The 22,649-nt window shown below is 39.1% G+C and overlaps 1 protein-coding gene across 1 annotated transcript in view; it reads left to right on the top strand.

Moving 5' to 3' along the window:
- Window positions 1–22,649, top strand: part of ABCB1 (ATP binding cassette subfamily B member 1) — a 114,299-nt gene that overhangs the window by 5,018 nt on the left and 86,632 nt on the right. The window contains exons 3-4 of the mRNA XM_030307890.1: window positions 1,027–1,075; window positions 14,284–14,455. Coding sequence (XP_030163750.1) covers window positions 1,027–1,075; window positions 14,284–14,455 — 221 coding nt within the window. The remainder of the gene's footprint in view (window positions 1–1,026; window positions 1,076–14,283; window positions 14,456–22,649) is intronic.

Below are 22,649 nucleotides of genomic sequence, written 5' to 3'. Positions count from 1 at the left end.
GCTCAGAGCCTGGAGCCTGTTTCCGATTCTGTGTCTCCCTCTCTCTCTGCCCCTCCCCCATTCATGCTCTGTCTCTCTCTGTCCCAAAAATAAAAATAAAACGTTGAAAAAAAAAATTTTAAACTTGCTTAGAATCTTTACCTTAGCCTATACTTGAGCAAAATTATCTAATACAAAGCCTATTTTATAATAAAGTGTTGAATATCCCATGTAACTTATCGAGTACTGTACTGAAAGACAGAGTGGTTGTATGGTTACAGGACGGTTTTAAGTGTATGGGTTGTTTACCCTTGTGATTGATTGTATGGCTGCCTGGGAGCTGTAGGTCACTGTGGCTGCCCAGCATCACTAGAGAGTACTGTACTGCATGTTGCTAGCCCAGGGAAGAGATCCAAATCCAGTGTTGGAAGTGTAGTTTCTAATGAATGCATAACACTTTCTTGCTGTGCTAAAGTTAAACCATTGTAATTCGGGGACTGTCTGTAGAATAAAAACAGGAAGCTTTCTTTTTTCAGCATTATTTTTTCTCATTGAAATATCAAAGGCACAAAGAAGAAAATATTTTGATAGAAATCTCAATACCCAGTGATAACCACATATCTAGATTTCTAAGATACATGTAAACGTTTTTAAAGTTCATAAATGGGATCATACTATTAATGTATATTTTTATGGAATAATATAGACATGTTTTCTTTGTCCTGTTTGCTATTAAATACAGGATCTGTGGGGCACCTGGGTGGCTCAGTTGGCTAAGCATCTGACTTTGGCTCAGGTCATGCTCTCATGGTTTGTGAGTTCGAGCCCCATGTCGGGTTCTGTGCTGACAGCTCAGAGCCTGGAGCTTGCTTTGGATTCTGTGTCTCCCTCTCTCTCTGTGCCTCTTCCTCGCTCATACTCTGTCTCTCTCTCTCTTAAAAATAAAACAAACATTAATTAAAAAAAATATAGGATCCATGTTAATTCGGTCATTTAAAAATTTACATAATTTTAAGGCCTTTGTGCAATTCTGTTTCTGTTTTTCAGTAAAAAAGAGAAGAAAGAAAAGAAACCAACTGTCAGTACACTTGCAATGGTGAGTTGGAACTTATTTACTGTTCAAAATGCTTTGGAAATTTGACTTTTTCTTACCTAGACTAGAGATATTTCATCTGGTATAATATTTTCTTAGAGAGTATGTTAATGGAGAGGTAAAATGAATAGGTTTAATTTAGCTTGTTTTCAGGGGGAATGCTGATCATAATCTGCCACGTAAATGGATTCTCAGTAGCTACTCTTCTTGGCCTATATTTTGGTATTCTGCCAATTGTTTGGTATTCTGCCAATATTCTGCAAATTGCCAGTGATTTATTCAGGTAAGCACTTATTTATGTAAGCCCAGTGATGATCTCAGCCATCTAGATAGAGCCACACGGAGTGTGGTTCCAATAGGACACAAGGTTCCTTGTCATTAGTGACTCGTATTCTGGCAGGTTTGAGGTCAAAGTCCCAGGTACGAAAAAATAGAAGTCAACAATGCATTATTTATTACTATGCTTTATTTATTACTAGTACATGTCATTATTCCTCTGTGCTCAATAACTTATGTCAAACTTGAAATCCTTTATATAATTCTTCATCTCATTCTGTGGTTGCATGGCGGTTGCTTAGAACCTTTTGTTTAATCAGATTTGGAATAAGACAGGGATATTATAGGTGGGGCTGGTTGATGGTCTTTCTCTACTTGGATTCTGCTTTTTCTCTTTCCTAAGAACCTGGAACACTACTGAACCAATTAAGTCCAGCAGTGAGTACATACTTTATAATTCAGTTAGAACACACGAGACATTTTTGAAATGTCACTGGTGGGGGAGGGATAGGCTATCTTGTAAAATGGATACTAGTAAATTAAATATAATAGTTACAGGCAGGAACAAATAGTTGCCTCACTTTGACACTGCGGACTCTGTGGTTATCTTACATGATCATCCTCTTGCACTACAGTTGATCTGGCTATAGATTTCTACAGTCTTTGAAATTTTAGAGGAATGAGACTATATGTTCACTCTCAAGAATGATTACTCATTCTCAAGAAGACTATTCATGTGACCAAGGGACAGATTTTGTTTTATATTTCATTTTTAGGTATTAAAAGAAGCTTTAATGTTAAAGTAGGGTTTATTCCCAAGATTTAATTTCAATTTTATCATGTTAAGACCAAAGCATTTCTGTCTTTTGTAGTTTAGTTTTTATTATTTGTAGCTTAAATTTTTTAAAGCCTTATTTCAGAAAATTTGACATATCTAATACTTGGAGGTAACAGTATCAATATAATTAAGCCACAAAAGAATAAAAATCTAGATTTTTAATGTGAGGGAATAATAACACACATAAAGCACTATATGCCATGTGTTCGACCTAAGTACTCTATATAGAACTCATTTAATCATTGCAACTCCCTTGGAGATAGGTACTATTATTATTCTAATTTGACAGGTGAAGAAACTGAGCCAGACATATTAGCTTGCCCACTTGATACATAGCGGGACCAGAATTGAAACCTGTGAAGTTCATGTTCTAAGTTTATGTGGCTTTTCCTTGTGTCTTTTTCCTGAAGAGTTGACGTAGAAAACTGAACTTGTATGTAAAACCTATTGACCTGAGGACACATTCAGAAAGTTTAACAGTATAGTGCTGGTATTATCAGCTAAGACAAAAACTCGTGTGTCAGGGCTCCCCAAGAACCTCAGGTTTGATGATTCACTATGAGGTCTCTCAGGACTTAGCATATTGTCATACTCATGATACTCATGGCTAAGATTTATTATGGCAAAATAATACAAAGCAAAATCAACATTGGGAAAAGGGAAGAGGGAGGCAGAATTCCAGGAGAAACCAGGCACAAACTCCTGGAGTCCTCTCCCAGTGGAGTCACACTTAACTTCCCCAGCAATGAATGGTGATAAGTGTGAAAGGCCGTCAGACAAGCTCATTAGAAACTTAGCACCCAGAGTGTATACTGGGAGCTGATCACATAGGCATAACGTATACCAGAATTCCAGACTCAGAGAAGGAATGCAGGTATTTGACATAAAGCACATTGTTGTACAAATAATTTGGTCACTTTTATCAATTAGGTGATGTCAATCCACCCAAAATCCAATTTCTAGATGCCCACCAAGGGACAACCTTGAACACAGGTCTTTCTAAACAGCAAGTCTCAGGCTCGGAATTTTAACTTCTTTCTACTATGAGACTTTTTAGCAGTCTTGAGAAGGTGATGAAAAAGAGGTAAAGAATATTCAAGTGTTCCTACTAGCTTTTATTTAAGTTTTTTTTAACGTTTATTTATTTTTGAGATAGAGAGCATGAGTGGGGGAGGAACAGAGAGAGAGGAAGACACAGAATCCAAAGCAGGCTCCAGGCTCTGAGCTGTCAGTACAGAGGCCAATGCCGGGCTCGAACTCACGAACCACGAGATCATGACCTTAGCTGAAGTCCAACACTTAACCGACTGGTCCACCCAGGTGCCCCCTAGCTTTTATTTTTTAAATATATATATCAGGCCTTGTTTCAACAGAACAAGAAACACAAAAGTAGAATAAAATCTAAAGCAAACAAAGAAATGAGACAGATGGAAATAAAGGCAGGAAACATACAAGTGGGGTCGTAGGGCCAATACAAAGCACTGCTTAAAGATTATGCACTGTTGTCAGGATTGTGCAGCAGGCTCAACTCTGAGCATTCTACTTAATGGATCATATCGAAGAATTCATTTCTTTCAAAACAGATTATTGCTATTATCTGTCTATTGCTTCCTCTGTGCCAGGGATTTGTTAAGCACTCCACATTTGTTATCTAACTTAATCCCCACAGTGACTCAATGACAGGAACTTGTATTATTCTTACACTACATGATGAAACAGACTCAGATGTTGAGTAATGCATTCAAACTCACAGATTTACGTAGCTAGTAAGGGAGCAGGTCCAAAATTTGCCCCCAGATTTGCTTACTCAAGCTAGAGCTTTTAACAACTTTAATCATTTATGAAAGCTTGTGGCCAGTTAAACTTTTACCTGCCTGGAGTTGAAAAGTTCTATTATCCTCTGACCACCTGGTCACTCCTCAGTCTTTGAAGATTTTACCGCCGGGCTCAGTGTCTCTCTTTCCACTCCCAGAGCTCCTACTATCTCGGGTAACTTTTATGGTGTTCTGGATATCTGCTTCTTGACCTTCACAGGTGCAGTAATCTGTTTCTTTCTCCCTGCCCCCCTCCCCAGCCATCTGTTTGTACACTCACATCCTGAATTTTATTGTTATTTGAAACTGTCGTACCTCCAAAGTGATTGATTGAAGCCACAGCTTAAATTAGTGAGCCATCTCCTTTCTTTCCAATCTGCTCACTGTTCTCTCTGGATATTTGGTCCATTGACCCATCACTTTCCCATCAGCCCTTTCTCTTGCCCAAACAATAATCTTCCTTCCGCTTGTCATTTGTTACACAAAGCCTGAGCAAAATCACTGGTGCCTGAACTCCTTCATTTGATTGTTGCTGTAGCAAACCTCACAACAGGGTATATTCCCAACTGAACTCCTATTTCTCCTCTTCTCTTGACTCTGTCAGTCCTCTACTCTTTTCACGTTTCCCACTTCTCCCTTTCCCCCTTTGGTGGATGGCCTCTACTTCTATTTCACAAACAGAATGGAAGCCATCTGACAGAAGTTCCTCAGCCCATCTCTCCTAATCTGCAAGCATATCCCTACCTGGATCAGATCCCTCTTCCTTCCCTCCTAATATAACAGAGGAAGAATCTGGTTATTAAAACTAATCACTCATTTGTACTTTGGCTCCCAAATCCTCTGCCTTCTCATGGACCTTATATATCACTACTGCTATTATTGTTAATACCATCATCATCATCATCATCATCATCCTTTCTCTTCTGTGTCTACAGTCTCTGCCTCTTAACTGGGTCTATCCCATTGGCATTTATATGTGAGGTGTCTTTAGTTTCATTAATGCCATCTTTCAAGCCACCTCCCCTCTTGCTTGCTTCACATACAGGAGCTGCCTTTACTTGTTTAAGTTTCACCTTGCAGTCACTTCGTTAGACATTATAACTTGGCTTCTGTCTCTGCCACTCATCAAATTCAGTAGACCTGTCTTGATTCCATCTTGACTTTTAAGTAGTGCTTGACATTATCTACTATTTTCTTTTTTCTCTTTGCTTCTATGATGCCACAGTCTGCTGATTTTTCTCCTAGCTCTTTTTTTTTCTTGTGTCATCTCTGCCTGCGAAATTAGAATTCATTAATCCCTTGTCCCAGCTCAGTGATGGTGTTGGCATTTTTGTGCTTTCATACAGACATTTCCAAATTGTTTTTATGCAAAACTTCTTTCTCAATTGAGCTCCATTCTGTAAAGTTTTAGTATCTTTATCTATATGCAGTGGTTTCCTTTACTAATTTCTAGTTACTTTTGTTTCTCCATTGAGGACATTGGTATTTAATTGCTTCTACTTCACTCAGCTATGCTCTCATTATTCTTCTCTTTGGGCAACCTTAATAATGACTCCTAGGCTCAGCATTCTTTGACCTTTCAGCTCCAACAACCTTCACTCCTACTCTACTTCAGTAAATTACACTTGTGAACAAGGACCTGGGGTTTATCATCTGGGTGGACTCCCATCTAAGAAGCTATAAACTCAAAGGTATCAGTCTTCAACCTCAACTTTTGATTCCTTCTAGCTTAGCCTTTTATCTTTGTTATCCTTCTTTTTTTGACTTTGTGTACTCATTTCCTGTTGTTATTGTAACAAAATACCATTAATTTAGTAGCTTTTTAAAACAACAAAAATTTATTACCTAACAGTTCTGGGCCTAGAAGTCTCACTGAGCTAAAATCAAGGTGTCAGCAGGGCTGGATCTGTTTCCCTCCCCTTATCAGCAAGCTTCAGGAAGCTGCCTGCATTCCTAGGCTAATGGTCTCTTACTGCATCCCTCCAACCTCCTCAGTCATCTGTTTTCCTGCTACTGAGTCTGAGCCACCTGGCTCCCTCTTAAGGACCCATGTCATTACATTTGGTCTAATTGGATAATGCAGGATAATCATCCCATCTTGAGACCCTTAACATCTGCAAAGTCCCTTTCACCATGCGAGGAAACAATTCACAGTTTCCTGAGATTAAGTTAATCTCAGGCATTATTTTATGTTCATGAGGAGAAGGCATTATTCCGCCTTCTATACCTGGTCAAGGGTTTGCTTTCTCAACCACTTTCTATTGCTGGTCCCCTTACTCCATTTCTGCTCTTCTAAAAGCTATTCTACACATAGTAGACACATCCAATCACCTTCGTTCGTGCCTTTCCTTTGCACTTAGCTGGGAAGTTTAGAGTAAAACCCAGACTCCCTTATCCAGCTGTAAAGGCCCTGTGTAATCTGTCCTCTGGCACATCTCTGACTGCACCACAGACTAATCTGTGCTCTGCTCTTGTCACAGTGGTAATTCTATTTGGTCCTTGAGATATACCAACCTTCTCTTCACCACAGGACCTTTGCATTTGCTCTTTCTGTCTAGAATGCTCTGTCTCCAGATCACCATGTGACTAACTGTATCCTTCCTGTCATTTGGGTCTCAGCTTACATGTTGCCTTCTCAGAGGGACAGTCTTTAACCAGCCAGTCTAAGCCAACTGATCCTGCCTGTCATTGTGGTCTAAGCTCTATGAAGGAAGGCATTTTTCTATGTTTGCTTCCCTAGGTACTCCTAGTGCCTAGAATAGGTAGTTAGATATTGAGTGAATATTGAATACATCTTTTCCTCATTTTACTATTTGCACTAGAATATATATGAGGACAGGTAGCTTGTCTTATTCACTGTTACTTCCAATACCTAGAAACCTGACCCTTATTAGCTGCTTAACAAATACCTTTTGAATGTTGAATGAATGAATAAATGAATGGATTCACTGACTTCTTCTCCAACCCAGACACCATGGTAGAGTCGTGTTAACCACCTGGTCTGCTGATTACCTAAACTATTCTTCTTCTTTGTGTATCAGCCTTCCTTCTATGTGGTTCTGGTTCACCATCCCCCCTATTTCTTTCTTTTTTTTTTAATTAAAAAAATTTTTTTTGTAATTTACATCCAAATAGTTAGCATATAGTGCAACAATGATTTCAGGAGTAGATTCCTTAGTGCCCCATACTCATTTAGCCCATTCCCCCCTCCCACAACCCCTCTAGTAACCCTCTGTTTGTTCTCCATATTTAAGTCTCTTATGTTTTGTCCCTCTCCCTGTTTTTATATTATTCTTGCTTCCCTTCCCTTATGTTCATCTGTTCTGTATCTTAAAATCCTCATATGAGTGAAGTCATAGGATATTTGTCTTTCTCTGACTGACTAATTTCACTTAGCATAATACCCTCCAGTTCCATCCATGTAGTTGCAAATGGCAAGATTTCATTCTTTTTGATTGCTGAGTAATACTCCATTGTGTGTGTGTGTGTGTGTATATATATGTATATATGTGTATATATGTATATACACACACACACACATATGTGTGTATATATATATATATATATATATATATACATATATATATATACCACATCTTTATCCATTCATCCATTGATGGACATTTGGGCTCTTTCCATATTTTGGCTATTGTTGAGAGTGCTGCTGTAAACAGGGGCATGCATGTGTCCCTTTGAAACAGCACACCTGTATCCCTTGGATAAATGCCTAGTAGTGCAGTTGCTCATTCATAGGGTAGTTCTATTTTTAATTTTTTGAGAAATCTCCATACTGTTTTCCAGAGTGGCTGCACCAGCTTGCATTCCCACCAACAATGCAAAAGAGATCCTCTTTCTCCGCATTCTTGCCAACATCTGTTGTTGCTTGAGTTGTTAATTAATGTTAGCCATTCTGACAGGTGTCAGGTGGTATCTCCTTGTGGTTTTGATTTGTATTTCCCTGATGATGAGTGATGTTGAGCATTTTTGCATGTGCCGGTTGGCCATCTGGATGTCTTCTTTAGAGAAGTGTCTAGTCATGTCTTTTGCCTATTTCTTCACTGGATTATTTGTTTTTTGGGTGTTGAGTTTGATAAATTCTTTGTAGATATTGGATACTAACCCTTTATCTGATATGTCATTTGCAAATATCTTCTCCCATTCCGTCGGTTGCCTTTTAGTTTTGCTGATTGTTTCCTTTGCTGTGCAGAAGATTTTTATTTTGAGGAGGTCCCAATAGTTCATTTTTGCTTTTGTTTCCCTTGCCTCCGGAGACGTGTTGAGTAAGAAGTTGCTGTGGCAAAGATCAAAGAGGTTTTTGCCTGCTTTCTCCTCAAGGATTTTGATGGCTTCCTGTCCCCCTCTTTCTTATCAATGTCTAGCCAAATGTTTTCCATTTCCTTGTGTTTAAAGGGTTCCAATTATAATTAGTTTATACCTCTGTGTTACATTTCTCCTGATATGTTACTTTTTTTTGTCCCCTTCACTGTAAGCTACTGAAGTCTTTTTAATTTTTACATTTCCTAAACCAATAACAGTACCTGAATATATTATATATTACCATAGTGTATTCTTAATAAAAATTTATTTAGTTAAATCTCATTTTCATCTTCATAACAGCTATGTGAGTTTTTCTGCATATATGATATTCTCCTCATTTTATAAATACAGAAACCAAGGCATTATGAAGAGATTATTTTCCCCAAACTCTCCTTCCTAGTGACAGAGCTAAGACATTTCACTGAGGGTTTTGTCCTGCTTAGCCTTATTGTACTTACCACTTTCCTCAAATCTTACCACCTTTTCTTGAGACATCTTGACTCATGTCCCAAGTAAACAGGAGGTTCTAAACTCTGTCAACTTTGTCCTTATCCTTGGAAACTTGTTTGTATCTGTGCTTACTCTTAGCTCATTTCTTCTAGTTTGAGTTGAAGAGGTATCTCTTTGCCTATTTGAGAACCATTCTCCCTTTACCAAGTTTTATTGTGAAAACTTTCAAACACATGGAAAGGTAGAACAGTAAAATTCAGGCCCATATAGCCGTTGTCTGTATCTAACAACTGTTAAAATTTTACCACACATTTCACCTGAAGTTATAGATTTTGTGATATTTCATATGTAATTGTTTACATATATCAAAAATGTTCCTACACAAAATTTTTCTATAAAACATAATGATTGTATTTAACAAATGAATCATAATTCCTTAATGTAATGTTTAGTTCATATTCAAATATTTCCAATTATCTCCAAAAAAATGTCTTTTACAGTTGATTTGTTCAAAATAGGATCTAGTCAGTGATGACATTTAGATATTGTGTCTTCTGAGTCTAGAAGTTTTCTCTTCTTTTAAAACTATATTGACATGCTTTAAAGACTATACTAGTTGTCCTGTAGAATACCTCACCTTCTAGAGGTGAGGTATTGCTTCCTGATGGCATCATTTAACTTGTTCTTACATGGCTTACATTTTGAATGTGCTGAAAGTTAGGTCTAAATACATTCACATTAAATGTTTGTGGTAAGAAGATTGTGTAGGGGATGCTGTGTACTTCTTGTCTTACCACATCTGGAAACCTCAAATGTCAGAGTGTTTTTTCCTTTTCTACAATGCTAGGTTTGATCGCTTGGTTAAGGTCATGACAGAGTGGATTCTTCCACTGTAGATGGATCTCTGCCCCCTCACAACTATGAGTTGTCTTGGGACATCATGGGAAATCTTGTTTCACCCATTAGTTATAGCATCCACCCATGATCCCTCTCCTCAGGTTCCAAAGAAACATTTGTTTGCTTTGTTCTTTAGGATTTTGCCCCATCTCAGTTTCCTTCTGTATTTTCACCAGTCATCCCCTTGACTGATTTACTTATAAACATGTGTAAGACTTCGCAAAATAGTTGCCCAGAGGGAATGTGACATTCCCCTCTGGTGTCCATTCTCTCGCTTTTCCTTTTGCCCCAAGATCATCAAAAGGATAGTCAACATGCTGTCTCTATTTATTTTCAAATTTTTCTTAATATCAGTCACTCTTTTTCTCTTCCTGGATGATCTTACCCACTCCCATGACTTCTGCTACATACGCTACTATCACAAAACTGCATTGCAAACTCTGAATTCTCTCCATGTGCTTCTTGGATAGCTCTTTCAGGATGAGCAGTCAGATAGCACAAAATGAGATTTCTCTGTGCTCCTTCCCTCCAAACCCTTGCCTCTTCTGGTTATCTCAGTGGAAGGCAATCAGCTTTTTATTGCTCCTTCTACACCTCACACCCCAATCTCCTCTGAGTATACTGCTATGCCTACTTTCGGGCTGGAATACCTTTCTTCTTGCTTCTAAACACATGCTAAACTTTCAAAGCTGGGAGGAAGTATAACCTCTTCTGTGAGGCTTTTCCACAAAGGAGGCAATGACCATTTGCTCAGTCTTGTGTCTGCTTGACTGTGTATGCTGTGCTGTCACAGCTTGCAGAGTGTAGATTGCACATACTCTTTTGCTTTGCCTTACTCCTTCTCTTTAAGCACTCTGAAGACAGGACTTACTCCTTTAGTATTTATCTGGATTTTATTAGTCATTGGGTACGCATTGAGTAAATATTTATATTTATTCTTGTTTTTATTATGGCCAGTCATTAGTTTTGGAGGTAAAATATCATATGGGAGTGGTGATGAGAGTGTCCGTTATCTTTGCTTCCTCTACTGAGGAATTTGATATTTTGCCCACTTTTATAGAGTCTCTAAGGGAAGATAAATGGCTTCTACCCTCTCTTCCTCCTTGTGTGTGTGTGTTTATTGTTGTTATTTTGTTTTGTGTTTTTACACATGGCATTTTATTTTCTGGCAAAGGTGACATTTTAAATGAAGAGGGAGAAAACATGGGTCCACTGACAAATTGTTAGCGAAGAAAAGCTAGATTCCTGCCACATCCTCTCCTTTTTGGCGCCTCAAAGATTTAAATCCAAAGATTTAGCATGTATCAAGGAGTTGAACATAAACCATAAAATTTCAAAAAGAGAACATGAGTGCAGGTTGGAAAAGGTCTTCCTAAGAAGGGTATAAAATCTAGAGGCCATAAACAGTTGGTAAATGTATTTTTTATTTATTTTTCCCATTTCACCATTTTAGAGTAACAAAAAAGGTCATTTATACTAGTACAATTTCAAGCCCCTCTGTACAATTGCAAGAGGCCCCATCTTTTCCCAGAGTTCTTCTCCTGAGATTCCCAAGGACCTCCAGTATTGTTTACTTAATTTTTTTAGTATAATGTATTGTCACATTAGCTAATATATAGCATATACAGTGTGCTCTTGGCTTCAAGGGTAGATTCCCATGATTCATCACTTACATACAACACCCAGTGCTCATCCCAACAAGTGGCCTCTTCAGTGCCCATCAGACATTTTCCCCTCTCCCACACCCCTCATCAACCCTCAGTTCTCTTTATTTAAGAGCCTCCCTCTCTGTTTGAAACTTTTTTTTCCCCTTCCCTTCCTCCATGGTCTTCTGTTAAGTTTCTCAAATTCCACATATGAGTGAAAACATATGATATTTGTTTTTCTCTGACTTATTTCATTTAACATAATACCCTCCAGTTCTATCCACATTGTTGCAAACGGCAGGATTTCATTCTTTCTCATCGCCAAGTAGTAATTCTGTTGTATATATAAACTACATCTTCTTTATCTATTCATGAGTTGATGGACATTGGGCTCTTTCCATAATTTGGCTATTGTTGAAAGCAGTGCTGTAAACATTGGGGTATGTGGGCCCCTATGAATCGGCACTCCTATACCCTTTGGATAAATTCCTAGTAGTGCTATTGCTGGGTCATACGGTAATTCTACTTTTAATTTTTTGAAGAACCTCCACACTGTTTTCAAGAACAGCTGCACCTGTTTGCATTCCCTGTATTTTTTTTTAGAGAGCTGGGGGGAGGGGCAGAGGGAGAGAGAATCTCGAGCACACTCCATGCTCAGCACAGAACCCGATGTGAGGCTCGATCCCACAATCCTGCAGTCATGACCTGAGCTGAGAGCAAGAGTCAGATGCTTAACCAACTGAACTACCTAGGAACCCCAGGTGTTTTTTTTAAGGAGATGGATAAATGCTTAGTTAAGACAAAATAAGTAATGAGAAAATTTAGCCTGTGTTTCAATGAAATGGGAAAAAAAATGCCAAAAAAAACATATTCTTGCTGTTTAAATTTGTAAAGAGGATAATGTTTTTAGATTATAGAATGTTATAGATTATGGATATGTCATTACTTCAAACTTAAGCTTACTTGATTACACTTTTAACAGCTAGAAAAATATTAAATGCAAATACCTAAGTATATATTAGACATTCTTCTTACACCAAATTTGAATTTTTGCTGATTTTATAACTCAGCTTCACTAATTCTTCCCTGCTTTATGGACTGCCAGTCACTACTCCCAAGAACTGTTTTGCTCTTTATTTCTCCACTTGTCAATTTAGTTCTTATTTGTATTTGTTACCACTCGAAGTTCCTTTTTAGCTAACTTTAGGATTGGCTTCTGTCTCTTTGTAAAGTATATGTGAATTCTAAAACCTCACTTCTGCTGCTGTGTCTTTTATGTTGCCTGATATTGATCTTTGTTTTGGTTTATGTTCCCTTCCTAGACCTCTGACTTTTTACCCAGTTTCCTCTCTAGGTTACAAACCTGCTGACTGTCATGAATCCACAGGACAACAGCCTGTTTATTCAAAACCCCCACAGATGGCTTCATCCTGTCTGTGTTTTTGTTTCTGTTTTCTTTCATTTGGTTTTCTTTCAGTCCTAACCTAGTTCCTTAAATGTATAGAAGTATTGATTGCTTTTCAAATGGACTGTCCTAGAGCCCCAAGCCAGGTCCCGTTACTATTTCTTCTTGTCATCACTTTTTTGGATACAGAGAAGTCTGTCTTTTTTTTTTTCTAATGTTTATTTATTTTAGAGGGAGACAGAGCACAAGCAGGGGAGGGGCAGAGAGAGAGAGGGAGACACAGAATCGAAGCAGGCTCCAGGCTCTGAGCTGTCAGCCCAGAGCCTGTTGGGCTTGAACCCACAAACCACGACATCATGACCTGAGCCTAAGTTGGCTGTTCAACTGACTGACCCACCCAGGCGCCCTGAGAAGTTTTTCTTTATTTTTCACTTGCCTATAATTAAAGAGACTATGCAGACCTGCACTAGTCAGTCATTATGGCCATATTCTATCTTTCTAGACCTGCACTAGTCAGTCATTATGGCCTTATTCTATCTTTGATGGCCAGAATCTCTTTTGGGGAAGCATGCATTTAACTGATTCTTCCTTTCCTCTTCCTTCTCACTATCGAGTCCTAATTGTATTAAAATTATTTTACATTTGTGCTACTTTCATTATGCAGCAGATATTAAACCCAAGCCACTTTCATAAAGCAACAAAATGTTTCCTCAGTGGTGTCCTCACAGGAACTTTTGGCAATCAAGATTTGTCTTGGTTAAAAAAATCTTGAGATGAAGTGTTTTCTATTCTTGGAAAGCAGAGCAACAAATACATATTTCTTTTTTTTTATGTTTATTTTTTGAGAGAGAGAGAGAGAGAGAGAGAGTGTGAGTGGGCGAGGGGCAGAGAGCGAGAGGGAATCACAGAATCTGAAATAGGCTCCAGGCTCTGAGCTGTCAGCACAGAGCCCAGGTCGGGGCTTGAACTCACGAACTGTGAGATCATGACCTGAGCCAAAGTCGGATGCTTAACTGACTGAGCCACCCAGGCGCCCCAATACATATTTCTGTTATTGTACCGTTAAAGACTTTTACAGTTTCCCAAAATGTCCCATCCCTCTCATCAATCCTCATGTGAGAAAAGAAGACAGAATGAGTCCAATATGAAGAAGTAGGTCAGGATTCAATAGAAGAGCCAAATGCTCATTTCTTTTTTTTTAGTTTATTTATTTAGTTTAAGGGGGGAGGGGCAGAGAAAGGGAGAGAGAGAGAGAGAGAATCCTAAGCAGGCTCCATGCTGTCAGTGCAGGACCCATTGTGAGGCTCAATCCCACGAACTTGGAGATCATGACCTAAACTGAAATCAAGAATCTGAGGCTTAACTGACTCAGCCACCGAGGCAGCCCTCAAATGCCCATTTCTAATTAGTCTATTGTAATAGTTTATGTTGGACCAGGTTGATAGTAGTACTAGTCTGAAAAATGTCTGGATTTTGGATATATTTGGAAAGTAGAGCAAACCATTCATGAAGCTGTGCTAATTGTTCCTATTCTTTACATTTTCTTTCTTTCTTTCTTTCTTTTTTAGTTTCGCTATTCAAATTGGCTTGATAGGTTATATATGTTGGTGGGGACAATGGCCGCCATCATCCATGGAGCTGCACTCCCTCTCATGATGCTGGTTTTTGGAGACATGACGGATAGCTTTGCGAACGCAGGAATTTCACGAAACCTAACTAATCTAAACATAACTGGTGAAAGTGAGTATTGTTTGTGGTACTGATTTTATTGGAAGCTTGAAGGAAAATCAGTCACTTAAAAATGATGTTTGTGGAGCCCTTACTAAACGCACTAATGTGTTTAGTTCTGTGGAAGATTGAAGGGCCTGAGCTATAGTACATATTAGTAATGAGTTTGAGAAGATAATATTCACAAGCATTAGAATCCACTTGGGAAGAGCTGACAGAGATACATTAAAAAAAAAGGCCGAGCTCTGTAAAGTCAGAAAGATGCCAGGAAGTTTCTGGAAGAGGTATAGGAACTACTTAATCTGGACCTTGAATGATAAGTAGAAATCAGTTATAAGATTCTCTGACATACTGGATATGGGTATAAGAAACAGGAGTCCAGGATGATTCTAAAATTTTTAGCTTGAGAAACATGATGAACTGGATGCAGTTATCATTAAGATACAGAGGGTGGAGAGAGAGAGTAGTGTTTTGAGCAGTAAATACCAGAAACTTAATTTTGGGTATTGTCACAGGTTGGACTCTTTGGAAACATGCTAAAATGGAGAAATGTGGCCAAGATAAGTTGTGTGTGTGTGTGTGTGTGTGTGTGTGTGTGTGTCTGTGTGTGTGTGTGTGTGTCTGTCTGTTTTAAGATGGAAGAAATAATAGCTTGTTTGTATGCTATTTGTTGTATGCTTGTTTGTATGGAAATGATCCGAAAGAGAGGAGAAAGTGATGCTTGAGAGAGAGGGAAGAGATTTATTTGAGTGATAATCCTTGAAAAAGGAGGGAATCTAATGCCCAAAAGGAAATGCTTGCTTAGGTAGGAGCACAGATGAATTTATCCACAGTAACAGGTGGGAATAGAGAACATTTGAATGACAGTACCCAAAGCTGAGTTGATGAGGAGGTGAGAATTTGTGGAAGGTTTCTTGTGATTATTTCACTTTTCTCAGTGAAATAGGAAGCAAGACATTTGGCTGATAAAGAAAAGAGGTCTAAAACAGACCTCCAGGAGAGTGGGAAAGTGAAGGGACTATTGAAATTATTTGGGAATCACACACATTCTTGCACTCATACTTGATTGAGGAGGGACTGGTTGACAGCTCTGAGATTCCAAGCCACCTTTAGTTAAGCCTTGATTGATTTAAACTAAACTTCCCAAAGACTTACAACCTCGTGGGTGCTCAAATGGTAGAAATATTGAAAATACCTGTTTGAGAATACGCTTGAGACTATAGTGGTACCGCTTTTTCAACTTTAAGTCTCTGACGAATGTTATAAATCCTTTCCCCAGAAATATGCATGTAAATATTCATACAAATTTGGGGTATTTATGGATTTTTTGAACCTGTCCAGGAGTCCTGGGAGCCCCTTCTTGGTAATTCTGAAGAACACACTGTTTACCCTGAGGCAGGCTTACTTCAATTCTGTGAATGCAGGTAATGAGTTGGGCCAGAAAATTTTATAGTATGTTTGAGCTATGTAAAATTCTTATGTATTATGTATTATTATGTAAACGGCATTCAGAAGGACCTGCCAGAAGATATACCACCTTTGAATTGACGCCTTTCTATTTTACCATTTACCCAACGGAAGTTCTCAGTGCTCTCTAAATTTATTGATTCCTGTGCATGCTGTATTAGGCAGTAGTCTTTGGAGTTCGTTCTCTTACCACCATACAGTGGGAGAATCAATTCTTATAGTACTCTTGTAGCCCAGCAGACCTTATGTGTACATCTGTACCCATTCTGATCCTACTCACTTTTTTATGAAGTCCAGACATACACATTGATCTAACGATGTGAGTGGGAGGTATCATACCAATCATGCTGTGCACCTGCATGCACTACATAAAGGGACAGCTGCTGATATCATGTATATTAATAATGAAATATTGAGCTATTAAAATAACTGTTGAAGCTTGGCCCAGTCTGGGAAGAGCAGATCCTTAAATGGCTGCCTGAGCTAACAGAGCTGAATTCTGACAGGTCACAACAAACTCAACTACTGTAATGTCCAGTGGTCTTTTTTAAAAAACTGCATTAATGTTTTGATACACTGTATCTCCATTACCCAGATATTAATTACCTCTTTATGAAAAAAAAATTGATTTCTTTAAGTGCAAGTACTTAATCCTTACTATGTCTTGGCTTTACCTGGACCTCCTGTAGACTGGTTAAGAGGGACAGTAATGTGACTTAAGTTACTGCATCACGTGCATGAGTTCCCCAGTGGTGGTCCAGCTGTGGAGCCTAGCTCCCTCATAGGCCCATGTGTCTGCATGCTGATCAGAGTCTCCCAGGCTGGAGAATGCCTGCATTACCACACCTCATGGGCTGGTAACTGGGACTTCATCTTCATAGATGCCTGCATCACATGGTTTCCAGTTGGGGTTGTAGTTCACATTGCATTCCTTGCTCATCCTTCCCATTTAGCTCACTCTTCTAGTCTTGGGAAAACTTTGAAGTATGCTTCTGTCAGGCTTTTAAGAGGTACAATATTCATTGGTTAGAGAGCAGGCTTTCTGGAGTTGGACTGCCTGGCTGTAAAACTCCGCACCTATAACCTTTTTTAGTTTTGAACTTTGGGAGATTTCTTCATACTTTAATTTCCTCATCTATAAAAAAGTTTACTAATAGTAGAACCTACTTCATGGAGTGGTTGTGAGAATTTAATGGATTCATCACTGAAGTCTCAAAGAATAGGGCCTAGTAATAAAAAAGTTCTCAACAAATATTAATTACTGTTATAACATCATCAGTAAACTAGTAATCCATGTTGCTCACAAATGGACCCACATAATTTGCATGATGATGTGGTTCTTTATGTTATTCCATCTTTTTTTTTTTTAATTTTTAAAGATTTATTTATTTATTTATTTGAGAGAGAGACAGAGTTCTAGCAGGGGACGGGCAGAGAGAGAGGGAGATACAGAATCCGAAGCAGGCTCCAGGCTCTGAGCTGTCAGCACAGAGCCTGACGTGGGGCTCGGACTCGTGAACTATGAGATCATGACCTGAGCTGAAGTCAGACGCTCAACTGACTGAGCCACCCAGGTGCCCCTATGTCATTTCATCTTTATGGAACTCTGTGATACTTGCTTATTTTTTATCATTGTTTAAAGCTTGGGACATACCCAGAGTTACTCAGCACCTGTTACAGATGTGGACAATTGTCCCTATCAGCAGCATTTCTTTGGTAACTGTGGACCACTAGCCATGCCTTTCCAGAAAAGCAAGGGTCCTCAAAGTATGGCCTGTTGGACAAATCTGGATTGTTGCCTCTTTGTATTGCTTATGAACTAAATCGTTGGAAAAAAAAATCAAAAGAATAATGTTTTTTGGCACATGATAGTTATATGATATTGAAATTGCAGTATCTGTAAGTAAAGTTTGAGTAGAATACAGCCATGCCCATTCATTTGCATTCTTCTGTGGCTGCTTTCACACCACACTGGTACAGTAGAATAGGTATGGCAGAGACTGTATCATACCCAAAGCCTAAAACATTTACTTTCTCATTCCAGTAAGAGGTTGCCAGTCTCTGAGGTGGGGAATTAAGTAGGGGGTTATCATCTTCAGTCAGTCAGTAAATTTGCATTAAAGTGTTGCTTGTGCCAGTCATAGTACACATCCTAAGTATTCATTCCCAACCCCCAAGAGACTTAGTGTAGTGATAAGAATGGACAAGCAAACCAACAAATGTAGTTGGATATGATTAGTGCTGTGATACAGAGATGTACAAAATGCTTGGGAAAAGACAGGAAGGACACTCGACTCCACATATAGGAATCATGGGAGGCTTCCAAGAGGAGGTGATAACGAGGTTTGGCATAGTACCTCTCTCATGCACAAAATAAACATGTCCTGTATAACAAGTAAAATTATTTTAAAATAAATATTAGGTAAAAAATAAGTTAATAACCTTCTCTCATCAGTACCCATTACTGCCACTCCCTGTTATATATCCTTCCATGTCATCTCAAAGGCAGCATGCAATCTCTACTTTAATTTTTAGTCTGGGACCCTCCGTTCCCTGTCACTAACCTGCTCGTCTGTAGATTCAGATTTCCAGATATCAGATCATCTAGGGGAGACAGATTTAAGGTTTTGATGCTGGTCCTAGAGATGTGGGCAAATGAGCTCTCTGATGTTTCTGGAGGGAGAGTCAATCTATGGAACTCCTAGGACCCCTGACTCTCTCTGACCTTTCTTCTTTTTGCCTTTCCCCCTGTAGAACCTCACTACCTCTCCATGGGGGTAGACGTAAGTAACAGAGCCTGCTTGTTGGATAAGAAGTATTTCTTGCCTAGAGGAGACTTAGATTTGCTGTTTTACACTAAACATTGGATTTAACTAGATAGCTCTAAAAACTTTGAGTGAGCAGATCCTTCTCTGCTGCTACAATAGACTCATTGTAGGGGTCTTCTCCTGATGCCTTGTCCTGATTATCAGACACTGGCCTTTGTCCTGTTCTTTTTGTTGTGTACCTGATTTCTTGACACCCTACTCCCATCCATCTTAATCTTATAGTTAGAATTTTCCTTTGTCTGAAAATCTCTGATGATTTGGGCCTAGGGAACTCTCTGGTCCTGCCATACTACTGTGGTGAACAAAGCTTAAGCACTGCTGAATTTCTGTAGTATTCTATGAGTTCTCATTTTCCTCATGAGTTTGATGATTCTCTGGAAGTGAGACCAGATAAAGACAATTACGATTTTAGACATGCTGTGTCTAAGGTAACTGGTTGGGTACAAGTGTAAATGACATCCAGGCATTTGAAGAAATAAGAGTAAATTTGGCATACAGAAAAGGACAGAGAGTTGGCAGTATTTGAGTGGAAGGAATGTTAAATCTTCTGGAATAGGACACAGGGAAGAGTAGAAGGAGTGGGAACCTTAAGCCTTGAGAAAAGACTGAATTATTTACAATAACTAAAGCTAACGTTTATTAAGCATTTGAGATGTGCTTGGCACTGTGCTTAGTACATTACATGCATTGACTCCTTTATTCCTTTCATGCACATAAGATTGATATGGTTATTATCTACACTTGACATATTAGGAAACTGTCAAGTTTCCAGAGGGTTACGTACATTTAAATTGCCTCTGTTCATTCAGATGGTAATGAGGATTTGAACCTATGCAGACTGGTCCCGAGCCCATGCACTGAAGGAAACAGAGGGACACCCAGAAAGGAAGACACTGAAGATAACATTCTGATCCAGAAATTAAGGGACATGGAGGGTATTTGTCATGTCCTATGGTGGTTACCACCCAGAGATACTCTTTAAATAAACTCTTGACTATTTATTGTCTCTAATGTTTCCATTTATGGTATATCCACATTGCTGGCTTTTTCCTTTTTCCATAACTGTATTATGGTCGGTTCTGTTTAGTCTCCTACCAGATTGTGGACTGAGGAATGGAGAAAACGTGAGCCACTCAAATTCTAGTATAAGTTCATCATTCAGAGACAAAGGGGGCAAAGTGGAAAGAGCTTATTTTCATATTTTTCATTATACTTAACATTTCTGTTCCCCTGCTCTGAAACTCATGAGGATCAGGAAAGCTATTTGTAAAATTGTCTTCAAAATAATATCTCTATTTTGCTGCTTAAACTATGATTGTATAAATCATGTACAGGTTTTGAATGTGTGTTTTAAGACTTTGATGTACACAAAGAAAATATTGCCATGTGTCCCCCCAAGGCCAGCATTATGTGTATGTTCCAAACTAGAATGTTAGATAATATTTAAATTTTAAGTATTTCATACAATTTCTCATAAAGGATTCGTTTTCTTTCATTTGCTCAAGGCTTTCCTCTGCCCCTAACCATTTCATTGGAACAGTTTTTAGAGATAAATGTCTGGAAAATTGAGTATGAAATTTTGACAATATATTCGAAGTGTGCTGTTTAGTGTGGCAGTTTTTAAAGTTTGAGTTAAAACTAAAATATGGGTAGTTTTGCTAGAGTAATAGTGTAACAGCCAGATTTTTTTTTGGGGGGGGCGGTTAGTATCAGAGAATGCTTTTTCTAGTCAAAAAGTTAAATTAGCTACAATGTTGTCTCCGCAATATATTATAAAGACAGCCTAAAAAAAGACACACAGATACTATGTGACCTATTTTAGATACTTAAGAAATGGGATAAACCTAATGAAAGACTGAATCATAGAATTTTGTAGGCAAAAAGAGCCTAGAAATTGGCCCAGACCCATAATTTGATAGCTGTGGAAAGGAAGGCCAGGGAAGCTGAAGTGATGTGGTCACAATGGAGTTGCTTGCTCTTTGGCAGAGCCTTTTAGTCTGGTGTTTTGTCCACTGTACTAGCAGCTTTCAAACTCGTCTAAAATTGTGGCAAACAATTTTTCCCTTGGTCTTTTCTCTCCCTAAGATGCCACCCTGTAGATTTGCTTACAGGTATGTCAGGCAGGTCAGCCATGAGGTACAGCTCTGCAGGTCAGGGGTGTGAAGACAGCACATGGGAGGATAATGTGGCTCCTGGAGTCATCCGTCACCCGAAGTAAGCCCAACCTCTCTGAATGTCAGGCCCTACCCTGGGCAAATGCCTGAGGGATTAATCACCAAGGCCAAAGGTCCACATTCTCTGGCATGTGGTTGATGGGACTTCCGGTGCCAGAAGAGTATAAAAATTGTTCTCATAGTGTTCTTGAGCTAGGATGCACCTTATGTATCATTTAACTATGCAGTTTACTAGCTCTTTAATCAGACACCAACCCCCAACCCACCACATGAATAATGTCTCTCATGGAACTTCACCAAGTAAAACAGCTCACAGAGAGGCTTCCTTGGTTGACAGTGTCAGAGGGGAGTCCAGAGCCAGGATCTCCTGATTGTCTCGGTCTGCTACCACCTGGCAGCAATGCCGAGGTCACTCCACATATAGCCTACCACGTATAACCCTGGCCACAGCCTATCCTGGAGATAGCCTCATCGCTTGCCTACACTACTCTAACATCCTAACCCCACTCTTGCCCACCTGCATCCAGTTCTCCACACACTGTCACAGTGAGCTTTTACAAACACAAGTCAGGTCACATCTCTCCCAGTGATTTTCCATTGCATGGAATAAATGCAGATTCCTTACATTGGCCAATATGGCCCATATGACCGGGCCCCTCCTGCCCATCATTCTCATTGCTTATTGCCTACTCAGCACATCCCGCCTGCAGCAACCTTCTCTGTTCTGTGAGCACTCCCATCTCTTTCCTGGCTTGGGGCATTGCAAACCTGCCCATCTCTCTCTAACGGCTTTGTATCATTCAGTTCTCCCTAAGAAAGAACTTTTGTCCCCATCCCACCTGAAAGTCACTATGGTATATTGCTGCTTGATGCAATAAGATTTATTACTCAAAAATGATCTTGTTAATTTATTAGTTTACTTGTTTATTACAGCTTCTCAAAGGGGAATAGAGGAATAAGGGGAAAAAGAGGAAGTTCCTGGGAAAAGCTATCACAGGTATTTCAACAGTGAGTGCCCTATCACTTGAAGTTCAGGACCTGAAAGTAAAAGCATTTCCTGCTTGCACAGAAATCCAACAAGATTAGAAAAAAGTCACTCCCTCATTTTAGGTTGTGTCCCGGGTATCTGGAATAGTGCCTAGCACAAAGACTCTGTGGAAGATGGTCAGAAAATCACCCTTATGATACAATCTCATTTCACCAGTTAGGAAGCCACAGATGTACTTATGTCTCATTCTTTTTATTCATACTGTTTTTAAGTGTGCGGTAGGTAAAATTATTAAATGTACTTGCATATTTGGGTCAGATAAAAACGCAATGTAATATGATCCCTAAGTGGTGTGGAGTCCTTAGTCATGGTGGTAGGCACGGTTGAGTTGAGGTTTCTCTGAAGTCTTGCTTGGGTGGTAAGGTACTGGTTTACTGTATCTCTTTTTGATCTTACAATATATGAGACACTCATATACTAAGTAGAACGATTGGATGGAATATTTTGAGCAGTGGTCCGCGTGTGTGGCGACTCTGAAACTACTTGTAAACCTTTCGGCTGGGTTATAGCAGATGGAGCAGGCTGTGCACTGAAGATACAAAGATTGCTAAGTCAGTCCAGTTCTGCAGGGACTCACACGAATGCGAGTGGAAAGAGGAGATACAGATTATCATACCTCTAGCATTGACTTAATAAATTTACTCTGGTGTTATGTGCTCTGTGACATGTGTCATGTATTTTGTGATGTG

Source organism: Lynx canadensis, chromosome A2 (assembly GCF_007474595.2).
Source record: "Lynx canadensis isolate LIC74 chromosome A2, mLynCan4.pri.v2, whole genome shotgun sequence".
NCBI classification, from domain to species: Eukaryota; Metazoa; Chordata; class Mammalia; order Carnivora; family Felidae; genus Lynx; species Lynx canadensis.
Note: the sequence above shows the minus strand (reverse complement) of the source record. Positions and strands in the feature narration are given on the sequence as shown.